The 16,044-nt window shown below is 43.5% G+C and overlaps 1 protein-coding gene across 1 annotated transcript in view; it reads right to left on the minus strand.

Moving 5' to 3' along the window:
- LOC121594874 (TSET complex member tstC) overlaps positions 1-16,044 on the minus strand; it is a 77,593-nt gene that overhangs the window by 37,212 nt on the left and 24,337 nt on the right. The window contains exon 2 of the mRNA XM_041918645.1: positions 13,286-13,828. Within this exon, the coding sequence (XP_041774579.1) occupies positions 13,286-13,828 (543 nt within the window). The remainder of the gene's footprint in view (positions 1-13,285; positions 13,829-16,044) is intronic.

Genomic DNA, 16,044 nt, shown 5'->3' on the forward strand with positions numbered 1-16,044 from the left:
CCCACCATCCAATTTCGGGTTCGCTCGCGCCCAGTGTGGGAAGCGGCAGCAGAATGTTTGTGTGTGCCCAGGCTTAATCAATCTTAATTATCCGGTAAACTGAAAGTTTAATGGAATTAAGTTGGATTTGCACAACGGGCTTTGCGGCACCAGCAGCGGCAGACGTGTGACGAATGAGGTAAACGAAGCGATCGGCCCACCATACGACAGGTGCCGCAGTATACTCTACGAAACGTACGAGAAGATAAGGATACGAGCACGCGTGCGTGTGTGTGAGTGTGTGTAAGTGTATTGTAAATGAGCATCGTTTGCCGGCTTATAATTAGCTCCCATAGCTGACACACGTACACGAACTTGTTAAATTCTGTAGAAATTGGCGTATAAACGCCTCGGTGTCTAGAAAGCGCACTACAGATGTCACCCGGGATGAAGCTTCGACGTCGAGGATAGGCACTTGACAGGTGAAATAATCACTCCAAGCCAAAAGGGGTGGGCGATTGGGTTGTTAGATGAACGCTTTGGTTGCCGAAGATACAGCCCAAAAGTCTGATATCTTTTTTAGAGGGAATGGGCAAAAGAGAGCGAACGACTTGCCCGGAACACTGAATGCCTGGTTGCAATACAGGTAGATATAAATATTTGATACACAGAAAAGGAAGAAAGGACGGGGAGAAAACGGGGAAAAAAAGGTGTAAACAGACCATCTTTGCCTTTCTTTACGGGCTGCGATGGGTATGAAGCATGGCCAATTTCGTGGCTAGGGTCTTGATGTATGTGGCGCATTCTAATCAAACATTCCAACCATTTTCCACTTCGGGCGATCTCGCAAGCCCAAGTCCGAATGTGGTGTGGAATTTCAGCTAGCTTGGTGACGCACACATACTTACTTACTTACCTTTCGTCTGAGAGCCCCAAAAAGATCCGCATGAAGGTTCGAGAGTTCACCGGAGATATCGTTGGCCGGGTGTTAAGGATGTTTCAGTCCCCTTTCTGAATCTCCAGCCCTCCCCCTCCTCCTCCTCCTCCTCCTCCTCCTCCTCCTCCTCGTCCTCCTCCTCCTCCTCCTCCTCCTCCTCCTCCTCCTCCTCCTCCTCATCATCCTCTCAACAAATAGAGGAAAGGAGGAGTGTTGGTAAATTGCGCGCAATAAGGAATTCGTCGAAAACACAAACTTTGTTAAAGCCTTCGCCGCCCCCGTGCGCGAAACAACCCGAATCGGGAGCGTACACACGCAAACGAAGCTTGCGGAAAATTGATCTTCATCTGCCGCAGCGTATCGCCGGTCATACCCTTTACCCTTTCACACACTCTCTCCATCGTCCTCCCTGGATGTACGACCTGTAGCATCGTCACATGGGGCCCAGAAGAAGCCGAAGCCGAATTTTCCGTTTCGTTTGAACCCCATTTTACGCTACAATCACATCATCCTTCCCTTCACACCCCGACATGCCCGGAACGGAAATCTTCGTGAAATTGATTGACTTGATTTGATTTGCGTCCGGATCCGGTCGCCGATGCTATTTCGTCCTAGTCGGCTGAGACGAAACAGACTATTATGGGTGGGAAGGGGTGGGAATTTATCAACCACCTCTGAACACATCGGGATGAGAACGTTGACACGGGAGTCTTTCAAAATTACACATACAAATCATGGACACTGTCCGACACGTTTCTGCTCGGCTTGGTAAGCCTCTTATTGTGACACATTGGAGTTACGAAAAAGGTTACCAAAGCGAGAGGGAAATGAAAAAAAAAAAAATCAAGTTTAAATCCCCTGAGCATTATAAACTAATCGGCACAGCTTAACGATTCGATCGCCCATTCCGAGAGTGCATTGACGCGTGTCACGTACGATACGCACGAGCTGGCGAGTTTGCAACTCGATACCAAAATCTAATTACTGCCCCTCTGATTCGGAGTTGTAAACTGGTTCATCGCGCGATCTACTGGCACGGTAGTTCCGGTATCCGGACGACCGGATATTGGCAATCGATAGTCACGTTAGGTAATTCGTCCATTCCGCATCTGTTTCGACTGCGTGTGCATATTTCATCAGCATTTCATCATATGTTGCGATAAAATGCATGTGTTTCTCACTCACACACACAGACATACGGAAAAAGTGAAGAATAAATCACTAGAATTCTCTACTCGTTCGCAGTACATCTCACACAGTTGTGTGGTATTTGTGGTATTCGCACACCGTGCGCACACGATCGGTAAAGCGGTTATCACACACAGCTAAAACCTCCTTTTCCCGAAGGAGTTTATCTGTCAGATGGTGCTTGACAGATAAACGCCGGTCTGAAAATCGGAATTGGATTTGGACGATTCGGTTTTGCTACAAATTGGGTGTTATCTATCAAATACAATGTTTTGATGTAATACATGAAGAACGATCAAAACAAAATAGTAGAAATCATTCATAAGGTTATTGTTTCCGAAAAGACGTAAAATATCATTAAACAATCCACCCATGATCACAGGCACAAACAAAGATACAACTACATTTCCGATCAAAATAGTCCCCGCTCAGTCTACGGTGCAGAAGTGCGCATTGTATATTTCCCGGCTCGCTCCAGATACATCCAGTGACCAAATAGTGCAAATGGTCAAACATGCTTTGTCCATTGAGGATGTCACTGCATATTGCCTTATACGACAAGGCACAAACACAGCAACACTCTCATTTCTATCATTTAAGGTGTTAGTGCCTCTTACTCAACGTGAAAGGGCTCTTTCCCCCGATACTTGGCCGCTTGGTCTATCGGTGCATGAATTTGTCGACTACCGAGCTCAACAACCAGGTGCAAATTTTCGTCTACCGCCAATGAGACTTTCAACACCCACAACCCTATCTACAGCGCAGGATATTCGATCACCACAGCTGTTGGATCACACAATACTTTCAGCACACACTCCACGCACTTCACCCACACCGCAAACCCACTAATTATCAACACCGATAAACAATTCACACACATCACGCACACTCGCACGCTCGCTAATCAGCTGTACACCGCATTTGAGCCAAATAACGCCGAAACAACTTTTGTTGATAATTTACGCACTCACCTGATGATTGTTCCTCCAACAACAAACAACTTTACCACCACTGAAGCAGTCTGTAGTAACGGCATCTCGTGCAGGCTACTTAACGATCGTGAACCCAACACTACGCAACTTCAGCAGCACTATTGCTACAGTACAGATCCTACACTCACACAAACGCACGACGGTCATGTCATTCCTGCAGGGGTTGCCTCCTTAAATAATACTGACGATTTGTTATTTTTATATCAAAATGTAAGAGGACTAAAAACTAAATGTCATGAGGTATTCGATTATGTTTCTACTACTCATTACGACGTCATTATCCTGACTGAAACATGGTTGGACTCCTCTATTAACTCGTCACAGTTGTTTCCGGACCATTATATCGTCTTCAGAAAGGACCGTAATGACAGAAATAGTAGGAAAACCAAAGGTGGTGGGGTTCTCATAGCTGTCGCCTCACATTTGCGAGTACTCTTATGTTCTACATCAGACACTGTCGAGCAACTTTGGTTAAAGATTTACAGCATTAAGAAAACGTATGTTATCGGCGCAATGTATGTTCCTCCTGACATGACAAATAACACGTCGGTTATTCACACAATCTGTTCAACTATTGACGACGTAGCGTGTAAAGCTAATGAAATGTGTTTGTTATTCGGGGACTTCAATTTGTCAAACCTGAATTGGATACCCGATGAAACAAATCCACTTATGCTCCAAGTTGACTACGAATGCTCGAGGATCACGGACAACTGTCGCCTTCTTCTTGATTGTATGAATAGCAACGGACTATACCAGATTAACAAAATTCATAATGCGTCGAATAACTACCTCGATTTGATCTTTGTATGCGACGATACCCTGCAACAATGCTTTTCACCGGCAATAACACCCTTCCCCATAGTTGCTATTGATGGCTATCATCCGCCTATAGAGCTATGCCTGCCGAACGGCTTAGCCAAAGCAGAACATCACACAACATCACATCAAGAATCAGGCATGCTCGACTACAGTCGCACAAACTTCTTGATTCTAAATGATCTACTGCAATCCTCTGACTGGTCATTCCTTGATGGAAACCCGGACGTAAACCATGCACTCGATATGTTCAATCGGAAATTTACGGTACATTTATCTGCCTGTTGCCCTATAAAACGCCCACGACAGGGTCCACCGTGGGGTAATGCTCAATTACGCCGTTGAAAACGAAACAAATCTTCCTGCTATCGGTTTTACCAAAACAGTGGAACACAACAATCGAGATTGCGGTTCATCGCAGCACACAATGTATATAGAAGCTATAATAGACAACTACACTCTCGTTTTTTGATTCGTATACAGTTCAGCTTAAGAAGAAAACCGAAAAAATTTTGGAGGTATGTCGACACAAAACGGAAAAAACAGCTCCTTGCCAGCTATAATTTCCTTTAATGGAACAACTTCGTGTACCAAAGAGGAAACCTGCAATTTATTTGCCGATCGTTTCATGAGTTCGTTTGCCACTGAAGCTCCTGGCTTCTCATTGGATGCTGCTCTCAACAACGTGCCCTCCGACGCTGTCGATGTTAATGTGCGTGACATAAACATCTCCAGAGATTCTGTGCTAAAGGCGCTCAAGCAGGTCAAACCATCCTACAACCCTGGACCTGATGGTTTTTCGACCGCAGTTCTTGCCAAATGTAGCGAAGTTTTGGCCGGACCTCTGGCTCGTATCTTCACACTCTCGCTCAATCAGCGTATGTTTCCAGGAGCATGGAAATCGTCCTACATGTTTCCTGTGCATAAAAAGGGGGATAAGAGCTTAGTGGAAAACTACCGTGGTATTACTACTTTGCCTGCAGGTGCTAAGGTTTTTGAAGTCGTCGTCCAGAACTCGCTCTTGAACTGTTGCAGCTCGCTGATATCAACACGCCAACACGGGTTCTTCCCTCGCCGCAGTGTGACCACTAATTTGGTGGAGTTTGTAACTCACTGCCATGCTGCATTCGCTTCGGGAGCCCAGATGGATGTCATCTATACCGACCTTAAGGCTGCCTTTGATCGGGTGAATCATCGCTTGCTGTTGGCGAAGCTTGCTCGTCTTGGATTCTCTACCCCTTTAGTTGAGTGGTTCGAATCTTATCTCACCAATCGTCGATATCGCGTGAAAGTTGAATGTATGACATCTAGGGAATTCGTGAGTTGTTCAGGCGTGCCACAGGGTAGTAACCTTGGGCCTTTGCTGTTTTCTCTATTTTTCAATGACGTTACTACTGTAGTAAGGGAATCTGAATGTTTATTGTATGCGGACGATCTTAGACTTTTTTTTCCTGTGAGGTGTTTTGGTGATTGTCTTGTCCTGCAAGCATCGATCGACTCTTTTTCTGACTGGTGTCTGAACAACGACCTACAAATTTCTGTTGATAAATGTTTGTCCATGTCGTTTCACCGTTCTAATTGTCCAATAGTGTTTAACTACTGCATCTCCGGTACACAATTACAACGACACAGTGCAGTAAAAGACTTAGGAGTTACCCTTGACCGTAAACTTGACTTTCATGTGCACCATAACGAAATTATTGATAGAGCGAACAGAATGCTAGGATTTATACGCAGGCAGTCGAGAGAATTCTCCGACCCACATTGTCTTGTCGCACTCTACAAATCACTAGTCAGATCCATCTTAGAATACTCCTCAGTAGTTTGGTGCCCATCGTCGTCGTTATGGTCGAATAAGATTGAGTCAGTGCAGAAAAAATTCACCCGTTTGGTCTTACGGTTCACATCCTGGCGTAACGTAGCAGCAAGACCTAGTTATCATGCCCGGTGTTTAATTTTTGGACTCGAGTCTCTCGCTACTCGTCGCGAAACGGCGCAAATCTTGTTTATGAAAAAAATCATCCTAGGAGAGATAGATTCACCGGACCTTTTAGCTAGAGTTAATTTCCACGTACCTGCTCGTATTTTAAGAAACTTTAGGCTACTAAGAGTTGACCAAACTAGACGTGCATATAGCGATAATGAACCTTTGACTGCGATGGCTTTTAGATTTAATGCACATTATGACTCTTTTGACTGGAATTCCCTAAGTTAACCTATTTTTCTTGCTGTGATACTCTGTGTTATTTATTTTGTGCTGATGTTACATTGTACCGTGATGCTTTATGTTATTAAAAGTTTAGTTTATAAGATCAGTGATAAGGCCAATGATGGCCAATCACTTAACATTTACAAATAAACAAATAAACAAATAAACAAACTTTAAATAATCATGAACCATTGTCTTGGCAGAAAATGGGATATTACACTTACGTCAGGTTTTTTTTATCAAAGCCCGCGTTTGAAGAATAAACTCCAATCGAATATGACAGTATTTAGCCGTGTGTGATAACCGCTTAAGGGACAGCTTGCGAGCATTATGCGGTGCTTTGCTATCTAGATTAGTGACTATGTAAACATGAAGTTTTCGTCGGAATCGATTCGGGCTAGCTCCGAAGTTTTCTGAAATCGATTCCTGGTAGTAGGTGTAGAATCGGCTTCGGAATCGGAATCGGTTCTGGAATTGGCTCCGGAATCGGCTCCGGCAACAAAATCGGTTTTGGAATCGGAGTCAGTTTCAACATCTCTATAAGAATGGGCGTGCAATGATGCTACTTTGGGTCCAATGATGCTAAGTATTAATAGTTGTAAATAATCAAAATTTATTTGTAAACGATTCATTTTCATGGCGATTCTGGGATTGATTTTGCTTCTGAAACATTTTATTTAAATTCAAGAACTGATTCTTATTCCGGAGCTAATTCCAATTCTGGAGTAAATTCCTATTCCGGAGCCGATCCTGGTTCCGGAACCGTTTCCGAATTGATCCGGAATCGGAATCGCTGTGTTCAATAATTAGTTATCAATGTACGAATTGTTAACAAATGTTAATATACAACGTCATACGAGTGAAAAGCTAGTAATAGAACATTTCTTTAATGTTAAATACAGCTCATATTAGTTACGTGATTTATGGCTTATACCAACACCCTGGAATCAATTGCAATTGGTTGTAATTTCCATACAAATTATATGGCTCTTCGTTTATTAATTTGGATCTTTAGGTAGAACTCTGATATCATTTGGTTCATTCCGGGGAAACAAGTTTGTCGAACCCTAATATATATTATATTTGCATTGGCATTGCTCTTTTCTTAGGCACATAAAAACACGATCCGCAAAATCGGTTGCTTAACAGTACAATGCATTAGAAGTGTACGAAAGCATCAAGAATGTCAGCGTGTCGAGCCGCAAAAAGCTCCATGATTTCTTCACGAATAGCGTCATAGCAGATAATGATGATGATTGACTGTTGTTCTGAGCCTGAAGCTCGCTAGACAGTCTACCATTTAAGACGAGATTCAATCTCTGTTCTCCCTTTCTGATGCAAACGGAAGTATGGTGGAAATATTATTTGAGTTACTTTCGATTCCGTCCGTTTCCTTTCATTTTACGCCCCGATTTGGTTTTGATCATCCGAAACTTTCAAACTTACTCCCACTGATTCCACCGTTTGCGTATGCTATTGATTCAAACCCCTCTGTGGAGCTATTTTTCTGGCCCGAAAAATAATTTCTTACTATTAGTAAAGCGCAACATCGCACACAAAGTAAAAAACACAAATACGTTCATCCACGAAAAAGTGCGATCACGTGGACACTCGCACGTCGTTGATTCCGACTGCAACTGCGTGTAAAATCCAAGCTGAATGGAGATAACATGCTTTCTCGTTTTACCCAACATCCCATTCCGTCTGGCAGAGCTAGTTGATTTTATTGCCAGGTAGCCAATAGCAAACGAGGACGATACACTCGCCGATGCACACACCGAATCGATGAGTAATACATTTATGTGTTTGGCAAAGCCATGCAGATGAGCACAGAAGACGTTCGCTTGAAAAAGTGCAACAAAGAGGGACAGAGAGACATTATGTATACATTTAGAGAAGGAGAGAGCGAAATACTGGCTGATGAGAAATTCTACGCGAGTATAGTTCTAGCATGATCAATAGTCTCAGTCGTGGTGCGCAGTTCACTTTAAGCAGTCGTCCATCTGGAGCGGGTTATCGTTTGGATTAAATGTGTTTGTGGAAAGTGAATGCAGAAGCAATCCGATCAAATCCTGTGCATAATATTAAGGACTGTATACGGTGTAGGATCAGGGAGCTCTTTTATTGACATTTGGGAAACTGTGTGCCTTTTTTACACTTTTGCATCTTGATACTACTATAGTGAATCAAACACACAACTGGGCCGAACAAGCTGACTAATAGCGCTGACTATCAAAAAGGTTCGTTGTTTGCTAGCCCAGAGGCACATCTGTGCGGCGTGACAGCGTGTGATCAATCCGAGTCGGTGTTTAATTGTGACTTAGGAAAAGTGAATGCAGAAGTAATCCGATCAAATCCTGTGCATAATATTTGTCACTGTGTACGGTGTAAGATCAGGGAGCTCTTTTATTGACATTTGGGAAACTGTGTGCCTTCTTTACACTTTTGCATCTTGATACTACTAGTAGTGAATCAAACACACAACTGGGCCGAATAAGCTGACTAATTGCGCTGACTATCAAAAAGGTTCGTTGTTTGCTAGCCGAGAGGCACATGTGTGCGGCGTGACAGCGTGTGATCAATCCGAGTCGGTGTTTAGTTGTGGCTTAGGAAAAGTGAATGCAGAAGTAATCCGATCAAATCCTGTCAATAATATTTGTGACTGTGTACGGTGTATATTCGAGGAGATCCTCTTTTATTGACAATGGGAAAACTGTGTGCACGCCTCTTATACTGTGTTGCATCTTGATACTTTTAGTAGTAAATAAAAAATACTGAGCTGTGCCGAACAAGCTGACGAACAGCACTGATTATAAAAAAGGTGCGTTGTTTGCTAGCCGGGAGGCACAACCGTGTGGCGTGACAGTGTGTGATCAATCTGTGTCATATTCAATCCGACTTAAGCTAGCCTATTTAACCCCTTCATTTTCTAGCACAAGCACTGATCTGGCTAGGTGAGCGGACCTTTACAGTCTAGCCTGAGCAGGGCTCAAGCTGTCCCTATAGGATTCTTGAAAAAAAAAATCGAATAGAATTATTTTTGTATGAAGTGTAGTTTAATTTTTGATCGAAAACAGACAAAATTAGCAGATATAATTAAAATGGATACACGTGACACCAATACATTCAGTGAATCCGAGTATGAAAGATATTTTGTGCAAGAAATGAATGTTGTCTCATTTAAATTATTTACCGAGAATCTACCGAGTACCGATAACAGCACCGAGAAGGGACCAGAGCTAGAGAGAGACACTCAGGATGCTGGTAATGCAACAGCTGCTAGTCGATCTTCGATCCCACCGGAAGGGAGTGATGGAGCGAGTTGTTCAGGTCTGCTGGGCAAACGAAAGTATAGCCTGCAAGACGATCTAGAGCCGGAAGCTACTGCCGTAGTCAAGCAGAGTTCGAAAGAAAAATCGCACTCGACAGGGAAAGACACTATCGGAGAAGACTCAGACTCGGAATATTCAACCACTTCATCGACTGGCATAGATGACGAAAGTTTGCCACTGACGTCGGAAGATACCATCAGAGAAGATTCAGACTTTGAATATTGGTTCACATTTTCCACAGGCATAGATGACAATATTGTGTTAAAGTCGTCGGAAGATACCATGGGAGAAGAGTCAGACTCGGAATATTCGACCACTTCATCGACTGGCATAGATGACGAAAGTTTGCCACTGACATGGGAAGATACCATCAGAGAAGACTCAGACTTTGAATATTGGTCCACATCTTCCACAGGTATAGATGACAATATTGTGTTAAAGTCGACGGAAGATACCATGGGAGAAGAGTCAGACTCAGAATATTCGACCACATCATCAAGAGGAATTATACCACAGACTTCGGAAGATATCATCGGAGAAGACTCAGACATGGAATATTGGTCCACATCTTCCACAGGCATAGATGACAATATTGTGTTAAAGTCGTCGGAAGATACCATGGGAGAAGAGTCAGACTCAGAATATTCGACCACATCATCGAGAGGAATTATACCACAGACTTCGGAAGATATCATCGGAGAAGACTCAGACTTTGAATATTGGTCCACGTCTTCCACAGGTATAGATGACAATATTGTGTTAAAGTCGTCGGAAGATACCATGGGAGAAGAGTCAGACTCAGAATATTCGACCACATCATCGAGAGGAATTATACCACAGACTTCGGAAGAAATCATCGGAGAAGACTCAGACATGGAATATTGGTCCACATCTTCCACAGGAATAGATGACAATATTGCATCACACATGATGGAAAAATCGGAAACCGAATATTGGTCGTCATCAGCTATGAATCAAGATGAAGACAGCAAATCAGTGACGATGGAAAAGTCGCAGGAAGAACCCCCTTCGCCCTCCTGCAACGGAAAGCTCGCTGGATGTAGCAGTCAGCGAAAAGAAGAAAGAAAGTGAGAGTCGTAAGTATGGTCGACTATATTAGTTTCATGTTGCTTGATAATGAGCTAGTGTTATTTCACGATTTTCCTCGCAGGTAACGCTCGGTAGTGCTGGGGAGTTTTCCCTGTCACCGAACGTCCAGACACACCGTCAAATAGCGTCGCGTAAAGTGTATATTTCATGAGAAATCCCTAAAAAAATCATTAACTATGCGACAAATTTGCCATGCGTTGGCTCGACCACGACCCGGATGAAAATAGTGAACCATAAGAGTGGGGGAGATGGTATCACTTTGCTTTGGATAATGTTCAATTTTTTATTGTACAAACACATTTACTCTATATTCATACCATGGTCTAAGTAAAGTAGGAGATGTACCCTATCATATAAAAAGCTTTTTTTTACTACAGTAGATTTTGAAACACGTTAATGTTTTTGGTTAGGATATTTTCAAACTTATTCAAGTCAAACAGTTCCTTTTTATGTTTACACAAGTGAGCCAGAAAGCAAAGCAAAAGAGCAATATTCAGTATCTTAAAAGACCTTTCTTTTCCAGTTGGTTGACGCCAAATTTTGGCTAAAAGTGATAAATTTTTGACAGCGTGCGTAATTTTTTGCCTCTAAGGTATACATGTTTGACATAGTGATTCAAATACTTTTTTAATTTGATAACCAATTTTATAATCGACATATGCAACACATAATTTGCTAGTAATTCACATTGATATTGATCTCAATATTATTTAAATTTATTTATGAACAATTAAAACAAACGACCATGGCAAAATACATACAGTGCATATACATGCATTTTGTAGGGGAAGTTAGGTGAAGACAGACACACAAAGGAAATTTTTAAAATTCTAAAGATATATAATTACAGCGACCATTAAATTGTGTACATCTTACACTCATATTTCATCAGAAAATGTGTTAAATGCTTTATGTTTCTATTTTATTTTAATGTCTTTGTCATCAACTAAATTATTTTTTCGCGTAGTTTTGGCATATTTGGGTAAGACCTGATGCGGGAAACATGGACACCTGTAGCAATCGTTGAAAATTGAAGAAGTTTACTGTATTTGAACATTGCCTGTTGCTTTCCACTTCCTGGAACGTGCATAGAAACCATCTTAGTCATTTGCAACGTCCGTTCGTTTAGCAGTCAAAATATATTATCGTTTTACACCTGTATATTTTCACCTGTATATATAATCACTATTAATCGAAGCAATAAATATTTTACATACAATTTAATGCAGAAAAAGGGAAACTACGTCCTTAAACTTGAAATAGTTCCGAAATTAATTATACTTAATTTAAATTTGCGCGTACACAAGGTGCGCGTAGTATTGGTGAGTATCAAATATCACATACAAAATCAAAGTGACAAATTCGAGACGATGTTTGTCACGTTTAATTAAACTATTGCACTAAAAAGCTAAAACTGAAAAACAAAATTGAACGAAAAAGCGATACTACATTCAAAAGCTAACACTGAAAAAAGTTAAACGAAAGCAAAAAAAAACAAACTGAAAAAGGAAAAAAAGGTATAGAGGGGTTTTATGAGTCAATTTAGAATGTCAACGCCATTTTTCATTGCTTAAGAAATGGTTTTTCAATAGCTGTCAAATGTTGGACTTGCATCATAACAATTTTTTAGTTCTTCTATATGATTTTTAATACGCTACACGCTGGATTCAGTTTGACAGTTCTTTGTGATGTGTTGAAAATTGTGTGGAAGAATTGAAAGTTAATTGTGATGCGAATACAATATATGTCAGCAGTTGAAAATCATCGTATAGGAGGTGAATAATGATGTGCACATTCGAATATGACTTGGAAAACCCTGTAATCAAGTACGACAAGAACTCGATTGACAACTAATTAGCGAACCGCAACGTCCGCGATTGCTCAGGATGGTCAGGACACACGGTAGCAGGTCCGCCAACCACAAAACACTTTTCATGGCGCTTCATGGAAAACAGAAACCAATCGTGTATTGTTTTTTTTTCTTGTTTTGTTGCCCTTCTGCATCCGTTTTTTAACCCCTCGGTTCTACAAATTCAATTAACTGCCAGCAGAGTAAAGGGATGGGCGAAGAGGCCAGCGAATCCGTGGAAAAGGGTATTTTGCGAATTTAATTGAAATTTACTACCAATGGGGCAGCCACCAGGCTGACTTCCGGATTCGTCCGTGGTTAGATGGGGTTTCACAAGTTGATTTATGCGGAAATTACTTCACTATTGCTCTTCCCACCCCCTCCCACCTTACGGCTCGTAGCTGCCTGGGTGCTTTGGGGCGGTCGTACACTTTTGGCATTCCATTCATTGTTTCGTCACCGTTTTTCCCCACGACGGTTTCGGTTGAAAACACCCGCCGTAGGGGTGGGCAAATTTACAATTTTCACACTGTTGTTGTTGTTTTATTAACACCCCAAAGCAGGAGGTAGGTGGGGGAAACAATAAATGGATCGTTTCTTCTCTTTCGGAGTGACGGGCGTTGGCCGTGCTGGAATGGAATTCATAGTGTCTTTTCGCGTCTTGCAAATCGCGATAAAAAAAGTGCCCGAGGGGTGGAAGCGAAGCTCGTTCGCAGTGGAATGTCTTGAATTTGGCTACAAATATCATAAACACACACACAACCATCATAGCAAACATTGAGTTAGATTGCACTCGGCACGTGCGTGGAAATGGACCCGCGCACGTGATGTGCAAAACTCGCGGGCGGATGGCGCGGGCTCCTTACTTACCGTAGTCGTCGTCGTCGGACAGGGCGATCGCATGCAGCCGGGCCAGGGTTTGCTCCTCCAGCCGCTGCTCCTTGATCTTGCCGTCCAGCTCGAGCTCCGAGTCGGTGTCGTTGTAGTTCGAGTGGTTCCGGTTGATATCTGCAGCGCCGCTACCACCGTCGTTACCATCGTTGTCATCATCATCGTCGACACTATTGAGCGCCATGCTGCCGTGTGTTTGATTGCTGCCTGCGTGATTGTTGTTGAGGATGTTGCTGCTGTAGTTGTTGTTGTTGTTGTTGTTGTGATTGTTGCTCTCGGGACAGGCGTAGCCGGTGCAGCAGAAACTGTTGCCGTTAAGCTGCTGCAGCTCGCCACAGGCGCAACCGGGTGCTGTAGTCTCCGAGCCTGCCGCCCCATCGAAGTCGATCAGCTTAACGGTGTAGGGCGGGCTGGCCGACGAGCCAGTCACATCGTACCGCGCCCGCTGATGCGACTGCGAGTCATCCGGCTCGCCGCTCAGCCTTCCGTAGGCTTTGCGAGGTGGACGAGGGTTACTCCTTTCTGAAAAAAACAGAGAAGAATATATTGATAGAGTGAGAGAAAGAGAGATAGAGAGAGAGAGAGAGAGATAGAGAGAGAAAGAGAGGGAGAGAAACAAACTCCGAGCAAGCAATTGGTTTTATTGAATAGATCTTATAGCTTTGAGCTTACAGCTTATAGCGAGTTGCGAATCTTCTGGTGAGGTTCGTACATTCAACAGGAATGTTCCATTTGTTTTCTCCCAGCCCGCTCGCTTTCCTACCCTGCTGCAGTGCGAATGGCAAAGCCAAAACACGACACTCTCATGTAACAATCTCTCTGCCAACTCGACTGTGTGCGTTCCGCTATGTGTAATCAAAGACGTGTAGTCGTTCCTTTGACAGAGAAACACCATGCAATTGTCTTCAGGGCATCCTTTGGCATTCCGCCCGTTATGTTCTTGGACCGCATCCCGGGGCTACTGTGCTACCACTATTGAACGTCCGTCATCGCTGTACTCTGAGGTTGCTTCAACGTAGCTGAAATTCTACACCCGCTGGGTTCCAGGTTCGTGTGCAAGGGCACATCGTGAAGACGTGAAGACCGGCGGGACGATAGGGGATGGAAAAGGACCGATCCGCGGCAGGCAGCAGCAAAGCGAAAGCATTGTTTCGCAAATTGCTAAAGTGTTCGGAACGAGAGCCGCTCCAAATACGTGACCAAATCGTGCCCGCCGTCTTCGTACCTCAAAAACCGGGCACTCGAGCTTCATTGATTCACTCTCGTTTAATTTCGTGCTTGAAAGTGTTGATTTAGTGGTACTTGTGACAGCTGAGCAGGGTAGAGGGGTATAGGGGGGTCCTGTGGAACGATACAATTAATTTCTGGCCATTAAAAAAAACACACACACACACTCCCCGGGCACCTTGGATCAAAGGTCCAGCTCGCGAGGACCCTGCTTTTGCATTTATCGTGCCTGAATACATCTTCTCCGCTGCTGTGCTTGGACATTTTTTAACTGTTTGTTGTTGGATGTAGATAAACGTTTCATTTACATTGACGGCCAAGGCACCGCTAGGCTTTTATTTCCGTTCTACTAAGTTCTCGAATCGGTCCTAGTAGTACATCAAAACTCTTCATCATCATCTCCGTCGGACGTTCTCCGTTACTTTTCGTTGCAGGTGTAGCAGGCAGATCGGTTTGCAGCATGTGCTGTATGTCAATCAAAATCTAATTACAACTGCCTCCATCCGACCTTCCCCGGTCCTTCCAGACGGCTTTTGCACGCTATTCTTTCTAGCCAGCATCCGTGCACGAACAGTGTCATGTCTGGCTTCCAGTTCGCATTGCTTGCTCGCCGCTGCCCCGTCCCAACAAAAAAAAAAAACACACACACACACACACACAAAAATGGGGTCACTAAAGTACCCGTGGGACCGCCGTGGGTGGCAGATAGCTAAAACCAACTAATTCTCTTTCACGCCCTCAGTTGAAAACAACGAATAGGAAGAAGAAGCAAAACAATGAAAAGAATTCACTTGAGGGAATGGAATGGACACGTTCCAAAAGTTTTCGTCAGCAGGGAGAGGGAAAAGCAAAAATAGAAAAAAAGAACTAGCGGGAAACCCCTCGAAGGAATGTCATTCCCGATGCGATGGGAAGAAAAGTAGAGTACAAGAGAAAGTATAAAGAAAACAGTCACACACACAAACTCTAGCACACATTTACAAACGAACGTTGCAGGAGAGCGCCTCTTGGTGATTATCGTTTGCCGCTCCTTGCCATTTACCTCACTCTCTCTGATCCGATCCTGCAAGCTGCTACAGCTTCCTGTCCGGCTGACAGGCGAACGTTGACTTTCGCGTCGAGCTCCTGACAGGACGTGCAAGTGTGTACGTCCCGGCGTTGTCCTTCGCCCAATTCCCAGCGGGCGTACCTATTCTTGTGTATTTTTTGTTTGAAAGCCAAAAACACACAACTACTTCCCTTTTCGGACACGGCTTGAGCACGAACACAGGGCCTCTGGCGCAGACGAGCACTTTTCCCGAAATGGGTTGCAGATGACCATGGCGGCAAATCGAGAAGGGCTTTAAATTAAGCCTGGAATTCCCGGAGAATGGCTCCTGGCCACGAACGAGATTTGGTTGATTGATTGGGGGACGCATTTAGCGAAACTAAATGGCGATAGTTAGAGAAATATGCGACAAAGAGCGTACATATTTTTCATCGAATTCGAAAGCCACTACACGACCAGCGGG

This window comes from Anopheles merus, chromosome X, assembly GCF_017562075.2.
Source record: "Anopheles merus strain MAF chromosome X, AmerM5.1, whole genome shotgun sequence".
NCBI lineage: Eukaryota > Metazoa > Arthropoda > Insecta > Diptera > Culicidae > Anopheles > Anopheles merus.